Here is a 16,232-nt window from a genome sequence, read left to right as displayed (position 1 = left end):
AATAAACGAAAAAAAAATTAAAAAAAAAAAAAGAAATAACAAGTGTTGTCAAAGAGGTGGAGAAAAGGGAACCTTCATGCACTGTTGGTGAGAATGTAAACTGGTGAAAACACTATGGAAAACAGTATGGAGGTTCTTCAAAAAAAATATGAAATAGAACTACAACATGATCCAGTAATTCCACTACTGGGTATTTACCCTCTCCCCCCCAAATGAAAACACTATGGAAAAGATATATGCATCCCTATGTTTACTGCAGCATTATTTTCAATAGCCAAATTATGGAAGAGGCCCAAGTGTCCAATGATATATGAATGGATAAAGATGTGATATAATATATATGTGTGTATATGTATAGATATAATTATTATAATAATCTAAATGGAATATTACTCAGCCATAAGAAAGAATCAGCTCATGCCATTTGTGACAACACAGATGGACCTAAAGTGTATTACGCTGAGTAAAGTAGGTCTGAAAAAGACAAATACCACACAATTTCATTTATGTGTGAGCCCTATAAAACAAAACAAATGAACAAACAAAAACACCAGACACAGAATCATAAATACAGAGAACAAACTGGTGGTTGCCAGTGGGGAGGGGGGTAAAATACATGAAAAAGATTAAGACATACAGACTTAAAAAAAAGTGATTGTGTCTTCTAAATACAAACATCTCAAAGTTACTCTTAGTATTTAAGTTGCCCCTCCCTTGCATGTGTTCTCTTTCTCTCTCTCTCTCTCTCTCAAAATAAATAAAACAAATTTAGTGGCTTGGAATACCTTATTTAGGCGAGATTTCCTCCCTGAGGGAATGGCAGGGGACTATCAGTTAAATTTCTAGCAATGACTAGGAATTTCATTGCTGACTGGTTAAAGGTTACATTCCTACAGGAATGAATTTAGGGTTAGTGACATGAGGCCTTAACGTAAGTAACTCCATGATGGTCCTGTGAGTTTTCTTTACATTCCAAACCCATATTTTTGCACATCAATTTTTTTTTATCTTATATTCCTATTTCTCTTTGTCCTGGACATGGGAATTCAACAAGTTCCATCTGTGTTACAAAATGAGTGTCCTCTGAGAGGTGATGGGACTTTCCTCCCCAGTGGGCAATGCTTTCAAAGGAGAAGAGTTTAGATCTTTTCAAGAATTGGATTGGAAACACAGGTTGATAATGTGATGTTAATAACTTACGCCTCATAGACTCCCTCTGTACCAGTGAAAAGGTAGCCAGTAGGGGTTTGCAGGAATATATGCTGTGGATGAAACAAGACTGGCAGTGAGTGGACTACTACTGAAATTGGGCCATGGGTACATGGGATTCATTATACTAGTCTCCTTTTTTCATAATCAAAAGGCTTAAAAAAAGTGTAGACAATGTAAATTAAAATAGTAAGTACACCCAAATAATCGGTAAGAATGGAAGATTAAACAAGAATGAAGAATTTAGGATGGTATGCACAACTATAATCCACAGATAATACAAAAACATATCTTAGCCAATAACTTAAATCTCTTCCCTCCATGTACATGGCTCCTACCTGGATATATACCTATTGCTATACCCATCAAAATGGATTCACTGGACTTTTACTTTGCCTGCCCTGTCTTTGATGGAACATCTCCTAGTCAAGCAGCCCAGAGTGGTTAAAAAAAAAATGGCAAAGAATCTAGACAAGCCACAAGGTGTGTAAAACAATCCATGAGTATCAAAAACTGACAATCTAAACAATAGAAGGTTTGGTAAGAAAAGGATGTGATGGGCCATTAATTTCCACCTTGAATTTTTACTCATTGAGAAAGTCACAGAAAGCTCAATTATTTCCAATTACATTGCTCTCTAAAGAGTAGGTTTCCAGTAATAAATGTTAATTAGGTAAAATGGCATCCTTGGTTCAGTGGTTCAATTAAACATGGCCACAACTACCAACACTCGACTTTTAAATTTATGCCACAATGAAAAAGTGTTTTTTGATAAATCCAACATATGAGGCACGTTCTACCTGATATCCAAAGAAGACCATCAGCCACATATCCAGCATGACATGAAAGGGATCGGTCAAAGGACTGCACAAAAGTCCATTTGTTCTTCTTGGGGCAATATCGCTCAACTGTAGGCAGAACCTGGCGCAGTTCATTTCTACCCCCAACTGCATAGAGGTATTCATCCATGGCACCCAGCACAAAATGCTCCCGGCAGTTTTTCATGGGTGCTATCTCCGCCCAGGAATTACTGCGGGGGTCATAGCGACAGGCAGTCCTCACAGCACATGTCCGGCCACTAGCATGCTCAACTTCTCCTCCTGCCACAAACAGAAAGTCCCCCATGACTGCTACACAGTGGTGGCTCCTTCCCACGGGCATGGGAGCCAGCTCACTCCAGTTGGCAATGGCAGCTATGAGAGCATTCTCCTGGTCAACAGGATTGAAGTACCGAAGTTCCTTGACTTTACAGACCTCACGCTTTTTCCCACCAATGATATATAGAGTGTCTGACTGGAATCGCGGTTTGGTCCTGCGAGTTTGCCAAACGGGCTGTGCATAGATGCTCTGGTGGTACTCCAGGGCCTCATTGACAAGAGCTGTTGCAGTTTCACTTGCCTGGACGAGGGGGTGGGACAGGGCAACTGTATGGAGAGTATCCACATCCATCAGGCCAAAGCGGATATACTGCAGGAGCTCATCCATGTACTGGTAATGGCAGTTGTGTTCCAACCACCTCACAGCTAGCTGAAACAGAGGGAGGGGGGATGAGAGAATACAAAGGTAAGAAAGAGAACCAAAGCAATGCTGTGCAGGCAGGTCACCTTGTATTCTTTCAGACACTTCATAAATGTATCATAAGACACATTTTTTTTCTTATAAATAGTGTAACAGTAGAATATTTTGATACTCAGCTGAGGAATATTTTTTTGCATCAGCAGAGACACAAAAGAGCTCAAGCATTCTTGTAGACGTCAAGAGCAACGTTTAGCAACACCAGAGGAGACTTAAGGTGGTAATTGGGAGGAACAATAATTCAAAGAATGAGAACACTGTTGTGAAACAGCCTGTTCTCTTGTTTCATGCAGAAGAGTCATGGTATACCCCACCCCAGGAATGTCTATGGTGAGCAGTGTCACCACAGTACAAGCAGTGTATGTCAACCCATGAGTCAAGGTGCTGTATCAATTTGAGTACAAATGAAAATATGTGATCATCTGAGACCACAAGGTATACTTGGGAGAGAATCAATATGACACTAGTAAAAGGATTTAGAAACAAAGAGCACTTTCCCCCCTGTCCCCTTTGGTAGGTCTAATCAGTCAGGAAACAAGAGAAGAAAAAGGAAGACTGTAACCCATCAATTTTATTTTTATTTCCCAATTAGTTTTCATATTGGAAATATTTGTTGTTTGCACATACAAGATACTGGCAATTTGTTAGAGCCGTTTTCACAAAACAGGATATGGAGAATGTTATCTTTGTATTATGGACACAACAGTGAAATGTAATCTTAACCTTTTTGTTTAGGTCTAGATCTCTTTCAAGAAGGAAAAGAGTAAGAATTCTGGGCTACAGATATATAGAATTTCTTCAAACTAAAGAAGGTGTACAAAGTCATAAACAATAAAATTATACAATAATTTAGAAAATACCGTCAACAAAAAAACCAATTCATGTTACAGAACACATTATGTAGTTTAATTAATGTGACTTAATATTTAAGTTTGGCAAATTTTCCTACATACCAACATGAAATATATCTAATATCTCCAGGCAACACATTTGATATAAATTATCCTTAGCAGCACCTATATTAAGCTAGATCTCCTAGATAATATAAATGTGGATGTGAAGGAATTAGCATGAAAAAGTAAAGTAATAAATTAGAATATTAAGTAATTGTGACCAGTGAAACTGGGGTTCTGGCTCTGCTTTTCAGCTGATATGTATCACTGGGGAAAAAAATCTACAGAGGGAGGTGAAGGAAATGTAGTGCTCTTGGACCATTACTCCTAGGCAAATATGAGCTGGGTTTTCACCTGGTGAAAAGGATCATGAAACTCTCTGAAGAACTACATGATTTCATTTAAGAGTTTCATACATAGTTTCTGTATTCATTTTGACAAATGGCTCCAAAAGGCAAGGCATATTGGGGGCTTTTCTTTTTAGCTTTCTGAATGAAGAGAATATAGGAAATGAATTCACATCTAATATATACTAAATTGCATCTCTTGATGAACTACGTAGTAACGAGAGATGAGAAAAGAATGCTAGGTAGCCTATCTCTGCCAAGAAGGCAGACAGCAAGGACGGCAGATGACTGACATTCCCTAGCTGTTTTTCTAGAAGCTGGCTTTTTTTTTTTTAACTTAAATAAGATACCAACTTGAAGAAAAAAAAATGTATCTGTGTATGGTAATCATGAACAATAATCAAAGATACTGTAGAAGAAAAACATCACTCAGCAATCACCAGGTCTGCGCCAGAAGTAGAGAAGAGTTCCCATAGGCAACATCCTGATTTTTTTTCCACCCTACATTTAGAAATTTCAAGGAATGGCATTCCGCCATTTCCCTGGGAAGATAATTCAACAACTTAATAAATGATCTTCCATTCTTTGGCCACAGAGCTTTCAAAAGTTCTCAGGGATAAAGTCATCCATTCAAGGTCATTTGTCATGAACCAGGAAAAATTTTCTGAGATGTAATCTTTGATATTGCTCCTAATTTAATTGAGTAGTTCCAGCTGATACTGCTTTGCTCTGTAACATATTTCTCAGCATCCTTACAGTCCTAATATTTCTGCAAATTTCATATGGATACTATAGGAAACAGCATGAGTGAAACATTAGATAAATATCCATCTCTCCATAGCCTCTTTTTAGAGCACAGTGCTGCCCATTTAATTATTTTTCTCTTTCCTCATAAATCTTTTCTTCCTATGTCGTAATCAATCTTCTAATCCATCTCTTAACACTCTCGAGTTTATTTTTATTTTTCCAGCACTCGGTGTCACTTACTGCATGAAAAGTACACAAGCCACAGCTAGGTTCTGCGTTTAAGAAAATCTCTAACAAATCAAATTGGCAGTGGAACAGTGACCACTGTGATCTATCACTGATTAATTTCTGGCTTTCTGTCTATTAGGCCTATATCACATGTATCACGAGGTTTTTCATGTTCAATTTCTCAATACTATGCATTATAGAATGCCTTTTGCACAAACATTTGGTTTGTATTTTCTGGCATAATTTTTATCTTATTTCTTGCCAATATTTCTAACTTCTCACAGACTTCATATAACTTGTGCAATTTTATCATTCTAAATATTTTCAGATTACGCAAATCATTCACAGTTATTGGGTTTATCTTTTCTCGAAATCGAAGGTAGATGAATTTACAATTAACTGTTCTGACACCAACCTCAAAGCAATCTCAGCTAGAATTAGTGTGGTTTATAGATTTAAATCCAGTGATTTCCAAACCTAGCATGCACACAAATTAACTGGGGTTTCTGGTCAAGATGCAGCTTCTGATTCAATAACTGGAGAGAGGAGAATAGGGAGTTTGCATATTCTAACCATCTAAAGGTGATGCATATGCTGCTGGTCCATAGACCACACTGAGTCAGAAGATTCCAGACAGATTCCCATTCATGAAAGAGTAAATCAGTGCCTTTTCAGAGTAAATTGAGTCTTTTGTTTCAAAATTGAGAAGGCTTAAATCAAATGAAGTCTAAGTTGGATGTTTTAGTAAAAATATAGGACACTTATAGTTTAGTATTAAAGGTAAAACAATACATTTCCTATATGGTAAGATATGGCTAAGATCTTACTATGGGTAAGACAGCATATTTTGAGACCTCGGTTCTAGAAGGTCTATAAATCAAAGGCTGATTCTGACAGTATATAGTGAGTCACGTAAACACTGCAGTTCTGCTTTCACAGTAACAAATAAATGTTAAAGGGTGCAACAAGGATGGGGCTAGAGTATATTGTACTAAGCAAAATAAAACAGAGACAAATACCGTGTGGTTTCACTCATATGTGGAATTTCAGAAACAAAAGAGCATAGGGAAAAGCAAAGAGGGAGAGAGGCAAACCAAGAAACAGACTCTTAACTATCAGAACAAACTGATGGTTACCAGAGGGGAGGTGAGGAGGGGGACTAGAGGATGGAGACTGAGGAGCGCCACTTGTCGTGATGGGTTCTAGATGCATGGAAGTGGTGAATCACTACATTCTACGCCTGAAACTAACATTACCCTGTATGTTAACTAACTGGAATTTAAATGAACACTTTAAAAAAAGAGTAATTGTACTCTGTTTTTACTTTCGTAAAAATGTAAAAGAGAAAAACTACGGAAAGCATAGATAACTCTTATTTATCCAAATAATGAAAAAAATGGCAAAGAAATTTCAGAACAATGAACTACCTCAAAATCACTTCTACACCATGACTTCTTCACAGAGTCATGCTGAATTAAAGGTAAGGTGGTTGAGGAAATCCTGGGGCCCATTTAAGGGGCCTCCATTACCCATTTGAAGGCTGATTCATCACCAGAGCATCACAGAACCTAAAGACCACAGTTAGCTTTGTAGTATATTCTGGTGCTTATGCTTGAAAACATAAGGGAACTGGTGGTTTTTTAATCACCCTACACTGAGAAAGCATAAATCAGGGCAGGCTGAAATCCTATTCTATTTTACTTACTCTAGCATACTGATATCCCCATCACTCTAAACTGTAGCGTATTTTAATTAGGAGAAAAATGGAGCAATTAGCAAAAGTCTTTATCTCCCACTTTTTTTGGAGACAAAGCCAGCAAGAGTGGAAAAAAATTAAAGATTCTGTCTGGGAAGGCACACAAAGAGTACCATTATGCAAGATGTTTCCTAAACCATGTGAAACACAAGACAGTATCATCTCTAAAGACTACAGGAGGGGCACCTGGGTGGCTCAGTCTGTTAAGCGTCTGACTTTGGCTCAGGTCATGATCTCACCGTTTGTGAGTTCGAGCCCCACGTCAGGCTCTGAGCCTGGAGACTGCTTCAGATTCTGTTTCCCTCTCTCTTTGCCCCTCCCCCACTGTTACTCTGACTTTCTCTCAAAAATAAGCAAACATTTAAAAAAATTAAAAAAAAAAAAAAAGACTACGGGAGATCTCCCAAGCATTTTGCCTGATCCAGTCTAGCTCATCTTACCCTGATGGAGAATTGTTTCTTCCTACAAGGGGCATTTGCTACAGCTTATTCCAGCTTCAACACATCTCATCCTCAGATCCTTGACAAGAACAATGCCTGTACACAGTAGGCTATACATATTTGTTAAAGGGAAAATTATTTACAGGGCGCCTGAGAGGCTCAGTCAGTTGAGCATCCAACTTCGGCTCAGGTCAGGCATGGTTCATGGGGTTCGAGTCCCACATCAGGCTCTGCACTGACAGCTCAGAGCCTGGAGCCTGCTTCGGATTCTGTGTCTCCCTCTCTCTGCTCCTCACCTGCTCACACTCTGTCTCTTTCTCTTTCTCTAAAGTAAATAAACATTAAAAAATATTTTTTAAGAAGGGAAAATTATTTACAACTGTTCTGCTATTTCTCATATTCTTCTTGAACAAATAATATCAATTCCTCTATATAATTATCTACCTATCACAGGTTTTGTTTTCCTATTATCTCATCTTCATGGCTTTCCTCTAAAGTCCTTATAAACTCTAAAAATGTCACACAACAGCATGCAGTGTACTAAACTTACATATATAAGACCCTTGTGTTACTCCTTCACATGATTGGTGCAACCACCTCTATTTGAGGTTCTTGGCAATACAATGAACATCATAGTCTTTTAAGCCCTCAAATAAATAAAATATTAGGGTAAGAAAACACTTTAGAATCCATTTGGTATTTGGTTTAAGCTTCTCAATTTTACAAACAGAAATCAAATCTAGACAAGTTATCTCTCTTACCTCAAGTCGTGCAACTAATTAGAAAAGCTGGAACTGAAACCCCAGTTTTTTAGACTCTTAACTATAGACAACAAACTGAGGGTTGCTGGAGGGGAGGTGGGTTGGGGAGATGGGTGAATTGGGTGATGGGCATTAAGGAGGGCACTTGTTGCGATGAGCACTGGGTGTTGTAAGTCAGTGATGAATCATTAAATTCTACACCTGAAATTAATATTACACTGTATGTTAACTAACTAGAATTTACATAAAAATTTTAAACTACAAAAATAAATTAATAAAGCTGAAAAAAACTAAAAGAAAAACAAACCCAGTTTTTAAATTATACAACTATTTTTCTATTGTATCATATCATCATTCTTTTTCTCTTTTTTTTAGTGTTTTTTATTTATTTTTGAGAGAGCACAAGCAGGGGAGGGGCAGAGAGATGGGGGCAGAGGATCTGAAGCAGGCCCTGCACTGACAGCAGCGAGCCCAATGTGGGACTTGAACTCACGAACCATGAGATCATAACCTGAGCTCAAGTCAGATGCTCAACTGACTGAGCCACCCAGGTGCCCCGATTATTATTTTTCCATCAGTAATCATTTTTTTGATAAATTTTTAAAAAGTTTTATTTTATTTATTTATTTTGAGACAGTGACAGTGTGAGCAGAAGAGGGGTAGAGAGAGTGGGAAAGAGACTATCAAGCAGGCTCTGCACTGTCAGCACAGAGCCCAATGCAGGGCTCGAACCCACGAAACGATGAGATCACGACCCGACCTGAGCCGACACTGAGTCAGACACTTAACCAACTGAGCCACCTAAGCGTACCAACCATCAGTAATTATTTTAAGATAGAATGTAATTAAGACCAAAGATAACTTCCATATTTAGAGTTAAATTAAAAAAATAAAGTATTTTTTAAGAATGTTTTGCTTGAAGGTAGGTGGACAGTATTTTTCAATAAGTCTCATTTATGGATTACTTCAACATAAAAAGCATATATTTAATGCTTTTAAAAATTCTTTTAAGGCTTAAAGAGTGTGTAATTAAAGAACAAATATTTAAGGTAAAAGGCCTTAATATCCTTTGAGTCTTGAATTATTGTTTTACTTTTACGGAATATGTATTTTAATTCTAGGTCATTTCTTGTTAACTAAACCTGGCTCAAAAATATATAGAAAAGGCAATCCTTTCCTATTAGTTTTCTCAGTGTATCCCCACTGATTACCATTCTATGGAGTAGTATATATGATATATCATATATATATATATATATATCATATACTTATATCGTATATATATGTAAAATCCTATGGTATATAATCTTAAATTCTACAAATTTTACTCTAATTCAATTAAAACATACAGTTTACTCATGCATTTCAGGAACATATCAATGAGCAAACATCACATTCCTAATATTATAAATCCTCAGGAATCCAAAGGAATCCAAATTCCTTTATTGTTCATACTCAAACACAGCCAGAAGCTGCTGTTTTGAAATCTAAAATTCCTAATCCTTTCAAAGCAGCAGCTGGTTTGAAGTCTAACTCTTGCTTATATATGTATGTCTGTCTGTATGTATACTACACAAAATGAACCCAAAGTAATGTCAAAACAATAACAAACCTTACATTCAGAGATTTCCTGAAATATATATGAATTATAAAGTCATCCCAAATCCAAGAACACACATCTTCCATACAAGTCCTTTATGTCTTGCAATGCATATAAAAATGCCCTTTACAGAGGCAGTTCTCTTCAGATGAGAGATCAAATCTTTTTAATCAACACTAACGAAAGATAAAGTCCTTGCCACACTGTTCAAAAGCACTATTTATTTGTGTTCAAAAGCACTATTTCTTTGTCTTGATTCACAAATTTTCACTGAAAAGGATGTTCTTATCACAGTACTTATCAGCCAGAGCTGAGTAAGCAAGGACTGATATTTTTGCCCACAGCCTTATTCTGCCCCCCTGGCCAGGGGCACCTGTAATTATTCTCCTATTTAAAACTTTGTTGTAGACAGCTTTGCTGAAGGGGCAAACCAAACCCTCCCTCTTGCAGGAGCCCACGCTGTGAAGGCACAAGTGTCTATATCCTTGCCAGTCCTGTCATCCTGCTGAGATAACCAGGGCACCAGTCTCCCCTCAGTGCCCGAGAGGCAGCATCAATTCCACACTTCTGCAAATTCAAAAAGGGACAAAGAAAGGGCACAAGAGCAAATCAACAACCAAATGACATTCCTAAACCTCCAAAAAGAGCCGGCATGTTAAAGAGCGTTTGGCCAACCGGGGTGGCAAGCCATGGAAGTATCTTTTAATACATTAAGTGACAATGCATGGACAGTTTTTCCTCTCTAAACGGAGTATCAGCAAACTTTCCATCTTCCAGTCCATGTCCTCACAGGGATGGTGCATAACTGTTATACATTACATTAAAGAACATCATTTTATACATTATTTTATAATGCCTTAAATCGTAATAACATAAACATAAAACTTTAGCAAGATACCTTCCTAATGTTACATACAATTTCTTTAGATCATAGGTGTGGACGATTCCCCTAGAATGAGTGAGCAGGTGTTGAGGCTTAACCATGTTAAACTACATAGAAGCTCACTGCATTAACATGAGTCATGTGAAGTCTGAATAGTGACATCTTAAACCAGAGTAATGACTGCCATAGAGAGTAAAGTTCATGTTAATAAATAAATGTGCCAAATTTTGTGGCCATATTCTCTTCTTTGAGACCAAATGAAAAATTTCTGTTCAAAAAGACAACATTGTTGTAAAATCCTAAATCACCAGAAACTAGGGACACAGGATCAGGGCATTTCCTCTACCAGAACAATGAAAATGTTACCATGGAGGAACATTAAAAATTATAACAGTGCTCACTCGAGTGCTATAATTAAAACTGTGTCAACATTTTGCTTGTAAAACAGATTTTTCAAGGGAGGTTGCACATTAACCATTATAGCTGACTATAGACTTATATAAGACATATAGGCGATTTTTTCCTCCAAGAAATATATTTCAATAGAATCAAATCTGATGAGGCCCAAGGTTCATATATTGTCAGAAGACCTGACATATTTTTAAAAGAATATTCAGCTTAGCAGATATGATAATAACACATATTCTTTCATTGTTCATTTAAAACTTTATGAAGTTGGAGACTAACAAATGCTTTTATTTTCATCTTCAGGATAAAATGTATGCCTAGTGATAGTCTGGTTTCTCTTCAAGTCATATAAATCTTTTGCCTTTTACTAAGGATTTACATAAAGAGGAATAGTTAACAAGTTTTTTTTAGGATTTTAAATATATATATATATATATAATAAATATATATATATATATATATATATATATATAATGTATACAGCTTACTCTCCAATGGCTCAGAAAAAAACCCTCTCTTTCTATCCCCCATCCCTCCCTCTCTTTCCCTCCTGTATTTTATTTCTTGATATGTATCTATAGAGATCTAGATATTTATAAAGAGAGACAGAGAGATAGAGACAGAGACAGAATATATGATAAAGCACATGAGGTAATTTGTTTAAGAAATCAGCAAATCATATGGGTATTCTTTGTGCTATCCTTACTCTTGTCACTTTTCTTTAAGTTTGAAATTATTTTGAAATAAAAATTGAGAAAACAAAATTGTGCACGATAATCATCTTTACATATAGTATTATATTCATATATTTAATTACATGCCAAAGAATATCAAAAGCAAGATCCCTTGAGACCAAGGGGTGTTCCAGGTATTTAAGAGGGCAAAACAAAAATTGGCCTGAGTTGTCCTTTGGTTCAGTCTGTAACACAAGAGGATATTTCAAAAGGATTTTATAAGGGTTGCATATCAAAATGAAGAGAAAATAAACACAGGAAAAAAGATGAGGTTAGTATACTGTTGTGTCCTTTCCACCTGTGAGAACTGGCCACCAGTTTGAGCTGACCTTTGAAAACTTAATAGAAAGAACAGTACAAGTATGGTTGATATTGTACCAGTCATTTGGCTTCTCATCTGTAAAATAAGTGAGTTGATGAGAGAGTCTCTTCTACTTCTAGGATATATGTCACCTACACATCCACCAAAAGTAGTATTTTAAACTAGAATCCTCCAAACTTCCTATAGGTGGTAGAGACAACCAAAATTAATCACTAGGTCTAGTAACCATGTTCCAGATTTTCACAGCACACATAGTTTTTATAAATCTCTTTTCAGAAAAACAAAGTGATTTTTTTGTCTATAATTCTATACTCACCAGAAATATATGCATGTTTATGTGCACATGCAGACAATCAGGTCATATCATGGTTTTTTTCTCCCTGGGAACAACTTTGTTCAGAACATATCATCTCACTTAACAGTTACCATCTCTTGTAAAAACAAAATAATCTCAGCCAAAGAACACACATTTCAAATTTGTAAGACAACTGCTTCAAGGTACTATTTATTTAAATTCTCAGAAGGAGACTATATATATCAAGGCAAACATTCTTCAAACTAATCACATAAATTTTTATCTCAGGACTGTCTTGAAATATACCATCCCCTTACTTATGTATAAGCTTTTCACATGGGAAAAATATCCCACAGAACAACCAAGACAACTACAATCATCTGCACCAATAATGCTGCAGAGAAAATGGAACACACCCTTCATCTCCTCCTATGTTAGCAAAATACAGGAACAATTAGAAATAACTTCTTCTACTTGCCTTCCAATGATGGTCTCTGAGCCTAAAAGTAATACTCATTCATCTAATCCTTGATGGCATCAGAATATTACTTGAAGCTGGACTGATAATAATAAAATAAGTAAAATCTTAGTGTCTACGTATTTATATATGACATCCTTCTGAATACCAAAGAGACTGCATGTTTTCACTGAAATATTAAGCTCATATTGTTAGAACAACACTGGAAAATGACAGAATGCCAACTCGATCAACAGAATAAAACCCTGCTACATCCCATTGGCAATAGGACTAGAATGGCCCTACATGGGTCACAGCATTTTGTGTTTCCCAGCTACTGTATGCAACGAAGATGGATTATCAGGGCAAAGACCGCTGAAATGGCCAGGAAAATCTGATGCTTTTTTCTATCACTAATTCGTATGCACCCATAGAGGTGAATGTGACACAGTAAAGAAGGAGGCAGGACTTGATGTCAAAGATCTGTTTCTGCAACTTATTTGGGCATTTATGAAAACAACTGGCATCCTGAGGCTCAGCTTCAGCATCTGCAAAACAAGGATGATATTAGTTACATCACAGGTGTCTCCAGAGGACTGAAAGGGAAAGCCTGTGACGGAGCTTGGCAAACTACAATATTTAGACCATATACAGAATTAACATGATGGCAAGTTGCCACTGAGAGATGGAGCTAATCCTCAATTCAATTATTCTTTTGAATTCATGATAAAAGCGGCCCATTCAGACTATTTTTTATCAAACACAGTACTGTGAAATACTGGTATAAATTTTGAGAAATTGCTGAATTCTGAGAAATTCATAAGAAAGTTGCAACACAGTATTAAGTACGTCACATGTCGTAAAGTAAGAATAAAAGCATGACAAATAATCTGTTGCAGATTATAAACTAGTCCTTACGATGAGCCTGTTTTCACAGAAATGGACCCAGTAATTCTAACTCAGTAATTTAAGGTCTGTTGCTTTGTTAAATCCCATGTCAGAGAGGAATGAATGAATGAATGACGAGAGAGATATACACATAAACTTGGTTGTTTTTGCATAATACTCAGCATATATCCACTTTCTTCACTTGGCTTGAGTCTCTCATTAAAAATACTTGAATTTGGGGCGCCTGGGTGGCTCAGTCGGTTAAGCCTCCGACTTCAGCTCAGGTCACGATCTCGCGGTCTGTGAGTTCGAGCCCCGCGTCAGGCTCTGAGCTGATGGCTCAGAGCCTGGAGCCTGCTTCTGATTCTGTGTCTCCCTCTCTCTCTGCCCCTCCCCCGGTCATGCTCTGTCTCTCTCTGTCCCAAAAATAAAATAAACGTTAAAAAAAAATACGAATTCATGTCCATAAGTCCCCTCAAATCTCAACTCAGTTCACTGGGTGGCAAGGAAAAACATATATAAGCTAAGTTTTCTGGCTTGAGACAACTAAAATAATGATTGATTGTCTGAGCTGATTACTTTTCTTCTTGTTTTGTTGCTCTGAGGCAAATGATGTAACCATGAATCTTTTCTTTTAGATTTTTTATTCATCCATTCCTCAATTTCTTTTTGAGTGTCCATTATGTGCCAGGAACTTACTTAGTGAGAAAGAGGATTTTAATCAGTCCACAACTACACATTCTTATTTGCCATTCACTTCCAAGCTCTATTAATACCATAAAACTCAAGGCTTACTCTTGACCTCAAATGTCTTAACTTATCCCTGTAAAATATATTCATGGAATACTGGAATTAGGGGAAGGAAAATCCTGCAAATTTAGAGTTCTGCAAATTCTGTCTATTGTAAGCAGATTTTCAGACACATGCAAAAACCATCTTTTAATGCCGCCATTTCCCTCATGGGTGTTTTCAATATTGCTGGCACACTTATATAAATTTTATGGTTAAAAAAAAAGCGCTGTTTAATTTGTAAACATGCCCTGGAGCATCCTGAGAGCATCAAGCCTTGGAATATTTCTTTATGAACTGATTCAATAATAATGAACCAATAGCAGGTTCACTGGCACTCATACTCTCTGCCTGAAATTAAACCTCTAATGACCAAAAGGACCTCACAGGCTCAAGCAGCTGCCCCAGGTCACTGATACAGACAGAGATAGTCAAATCCCTCAAACAAACGTTACTATGATGAATTTAGATGTCCAGGGAGTATCTAAGCTGCACTTAAGGTTCTAATGTCAGCAGCCTCCAAATAAAAAGAAAATCATCCTCAATGGTCACTTTAAACGCTATGTTAGAGCTATGGAGCACATTGATTGAAGTGGGGGAGCCCCCTAAATGAAATGTACAACTAAACATTGTTGGGGGCCAGACTCTACTATCAAGGGAATGGAGCTGGTGGGCTGGGGAGGCAGAGCCTACCTTCTCAGTAAGTTGCAGAGAATACACATGAAGGCAATGCCCACCAGTGAACACCACTACACGAATTTCAGCTCGGCTATTGATGTTTCAATAGAATCTTGGGGTGGCTGGGTGGCTCAGTCAGTTAAGCGTCCAACTCTTGATTTCGGCTCAGGTCGTAATCTTACGGTTCATGGGCTCGAGCCCCGTGTTGGGCTCTGTGCTGAAGGTGCAGAGCCTACTTGGGATTCTCTCTCTCTCCCTCTCTTTCTTCCCCTCCCTTTGTGTGCACGTGCTCTCTCTCCAAATAAATAAAGTTTAAAGTAAATACTAAAATCTTACACACTGCAGTCTCTAACTTCATTTTATCATAGCATAAATAACCCGGGAACAGTGAATCCTCTATTCACACTTTGCAACAACTCTGAGTATAATACACAAGTAATACTTTTGTCAAAGAAGATACATTCTTCAGCACAATTATCATACATTCTTTGGCTGGGGGAAGTAGCTTAGAGAACCAATCCATAACAGCCATGTAGGGAAGATGGATATGTGGAAAAATAAGCGCAATGCAGGAGACCCAGGGCCTTGACAATCTCAGAAGACTTGTGCAGAAGAGTGGGCTGCAATGGATGAAGGAATGAGTATTCAGTAGTAGCCGTGCCAGAGGCTACACTGAAAGATCTGTTTCAGCCCCAGTGCCTGGCACCCTGCATGAAACCTGTAAGTGTTTGCTGAACGAGAAGCAGTGGGAATGGAGAGACGGCAAACTGGGGAAATCACAGTTCTGACACATCCTTATAAGGTCAAGGAACCAGATGTGTGAAGAGCAATGGGAACTTTGAAGGCGAAGTTGGAAGAATTAAAGAGGAAAGAGAACATGCATCCAATGCCCAGCCCGGGAAGCAGAAGACATGCTGCCCAGGCCAGGAGGCACTCTGCAAGACCTTATTAGGGGACATCACGGCTGGGGGGATACAGTGTTGGTGAACAGAGCCAATGTGAGAGCACAGCAGTGGGCATGTGCTGGAGGGTATAGGAAGACACAGGAAAAGCAGTCTGTTTGGGACATTGGTTTTCCACGATTAGGTATAAAGGGTACAACAGATCAGGGAATATAGGAACCCAGTCAGGCTTAAACCAAAACAGCCTGAAATAATGAGCTATACTTCCTTTAAGAAGAAACAGTCTTTGCTTAAGTCCCATGAGTTTGTGAACACAGTGA

General features: G+C 37.7%; 1 protein-coding gene and 1 non-coding gene across 12 annotated transcripts in view; one reads left to right on the top strand and one right to left on the bottom strand.

Annotated features, from left to right (window-relative positions):
* KLHL32 (kelch like family member 32) overlaps positions 1-16,232 on the bottom strand; it is a 249,371-nt gene that overhangs the window by 61,725 nt on the left and 171,414 nt on the right. For 4 of the 11 annotated variants that reach the window (XM_040474214.1, XM_040474216.1, XM_040474217.1 and 1 more), the window contains one exon: positions 2,010-2,736. The exons of 2 other annotated variants lie outside the window; for them this stretch is intronic. In XM_040474214.1, coding sequence (XP_040330148.1) covers positions 2,010-2,736 — 727 coding nt within the window. Of the gene's footprint in view, positions 1-2,009; positions 2,737-11,627; positions 13,204-16,232 lie in introns of those variants that run through there. 5 more of the 11 variants (XR_005789913.1, XM_040474218.1, XM_040474221.1 and 2 more) reach the window with 5 other exon arrangements.
* Positions 11,171-11,286, top strand: LOC121030153 (U5 spliceosomal RNA). Its single transcript, XR_005790085.1, has one exon. It is a non-coding gene; the product is annotated as a U5 spliceosomal RNA (small nuclear RNA).

The sequence above is a fragment of the Herpailurus yagouaroundi genome, unplaced genomic scaffold (assembly GCF_014898765.1).
Source record: "Herpailurus yagouaroundi ecotype Mexico unplaced genomic scaffold, PumYag 139, whole genome shotgun sequence".
NCBI lineage: Eukaryota > Metazoa > Chordata > Mammalia > Carnivora > Felidae > Herpailurus > Herpailurus yagouaroundi.
The sequence above is the reverse complement of the archived record's forward strand: the minus strand, read 5'-3'. Positions and strand labels throughout refer to the sequence as shown.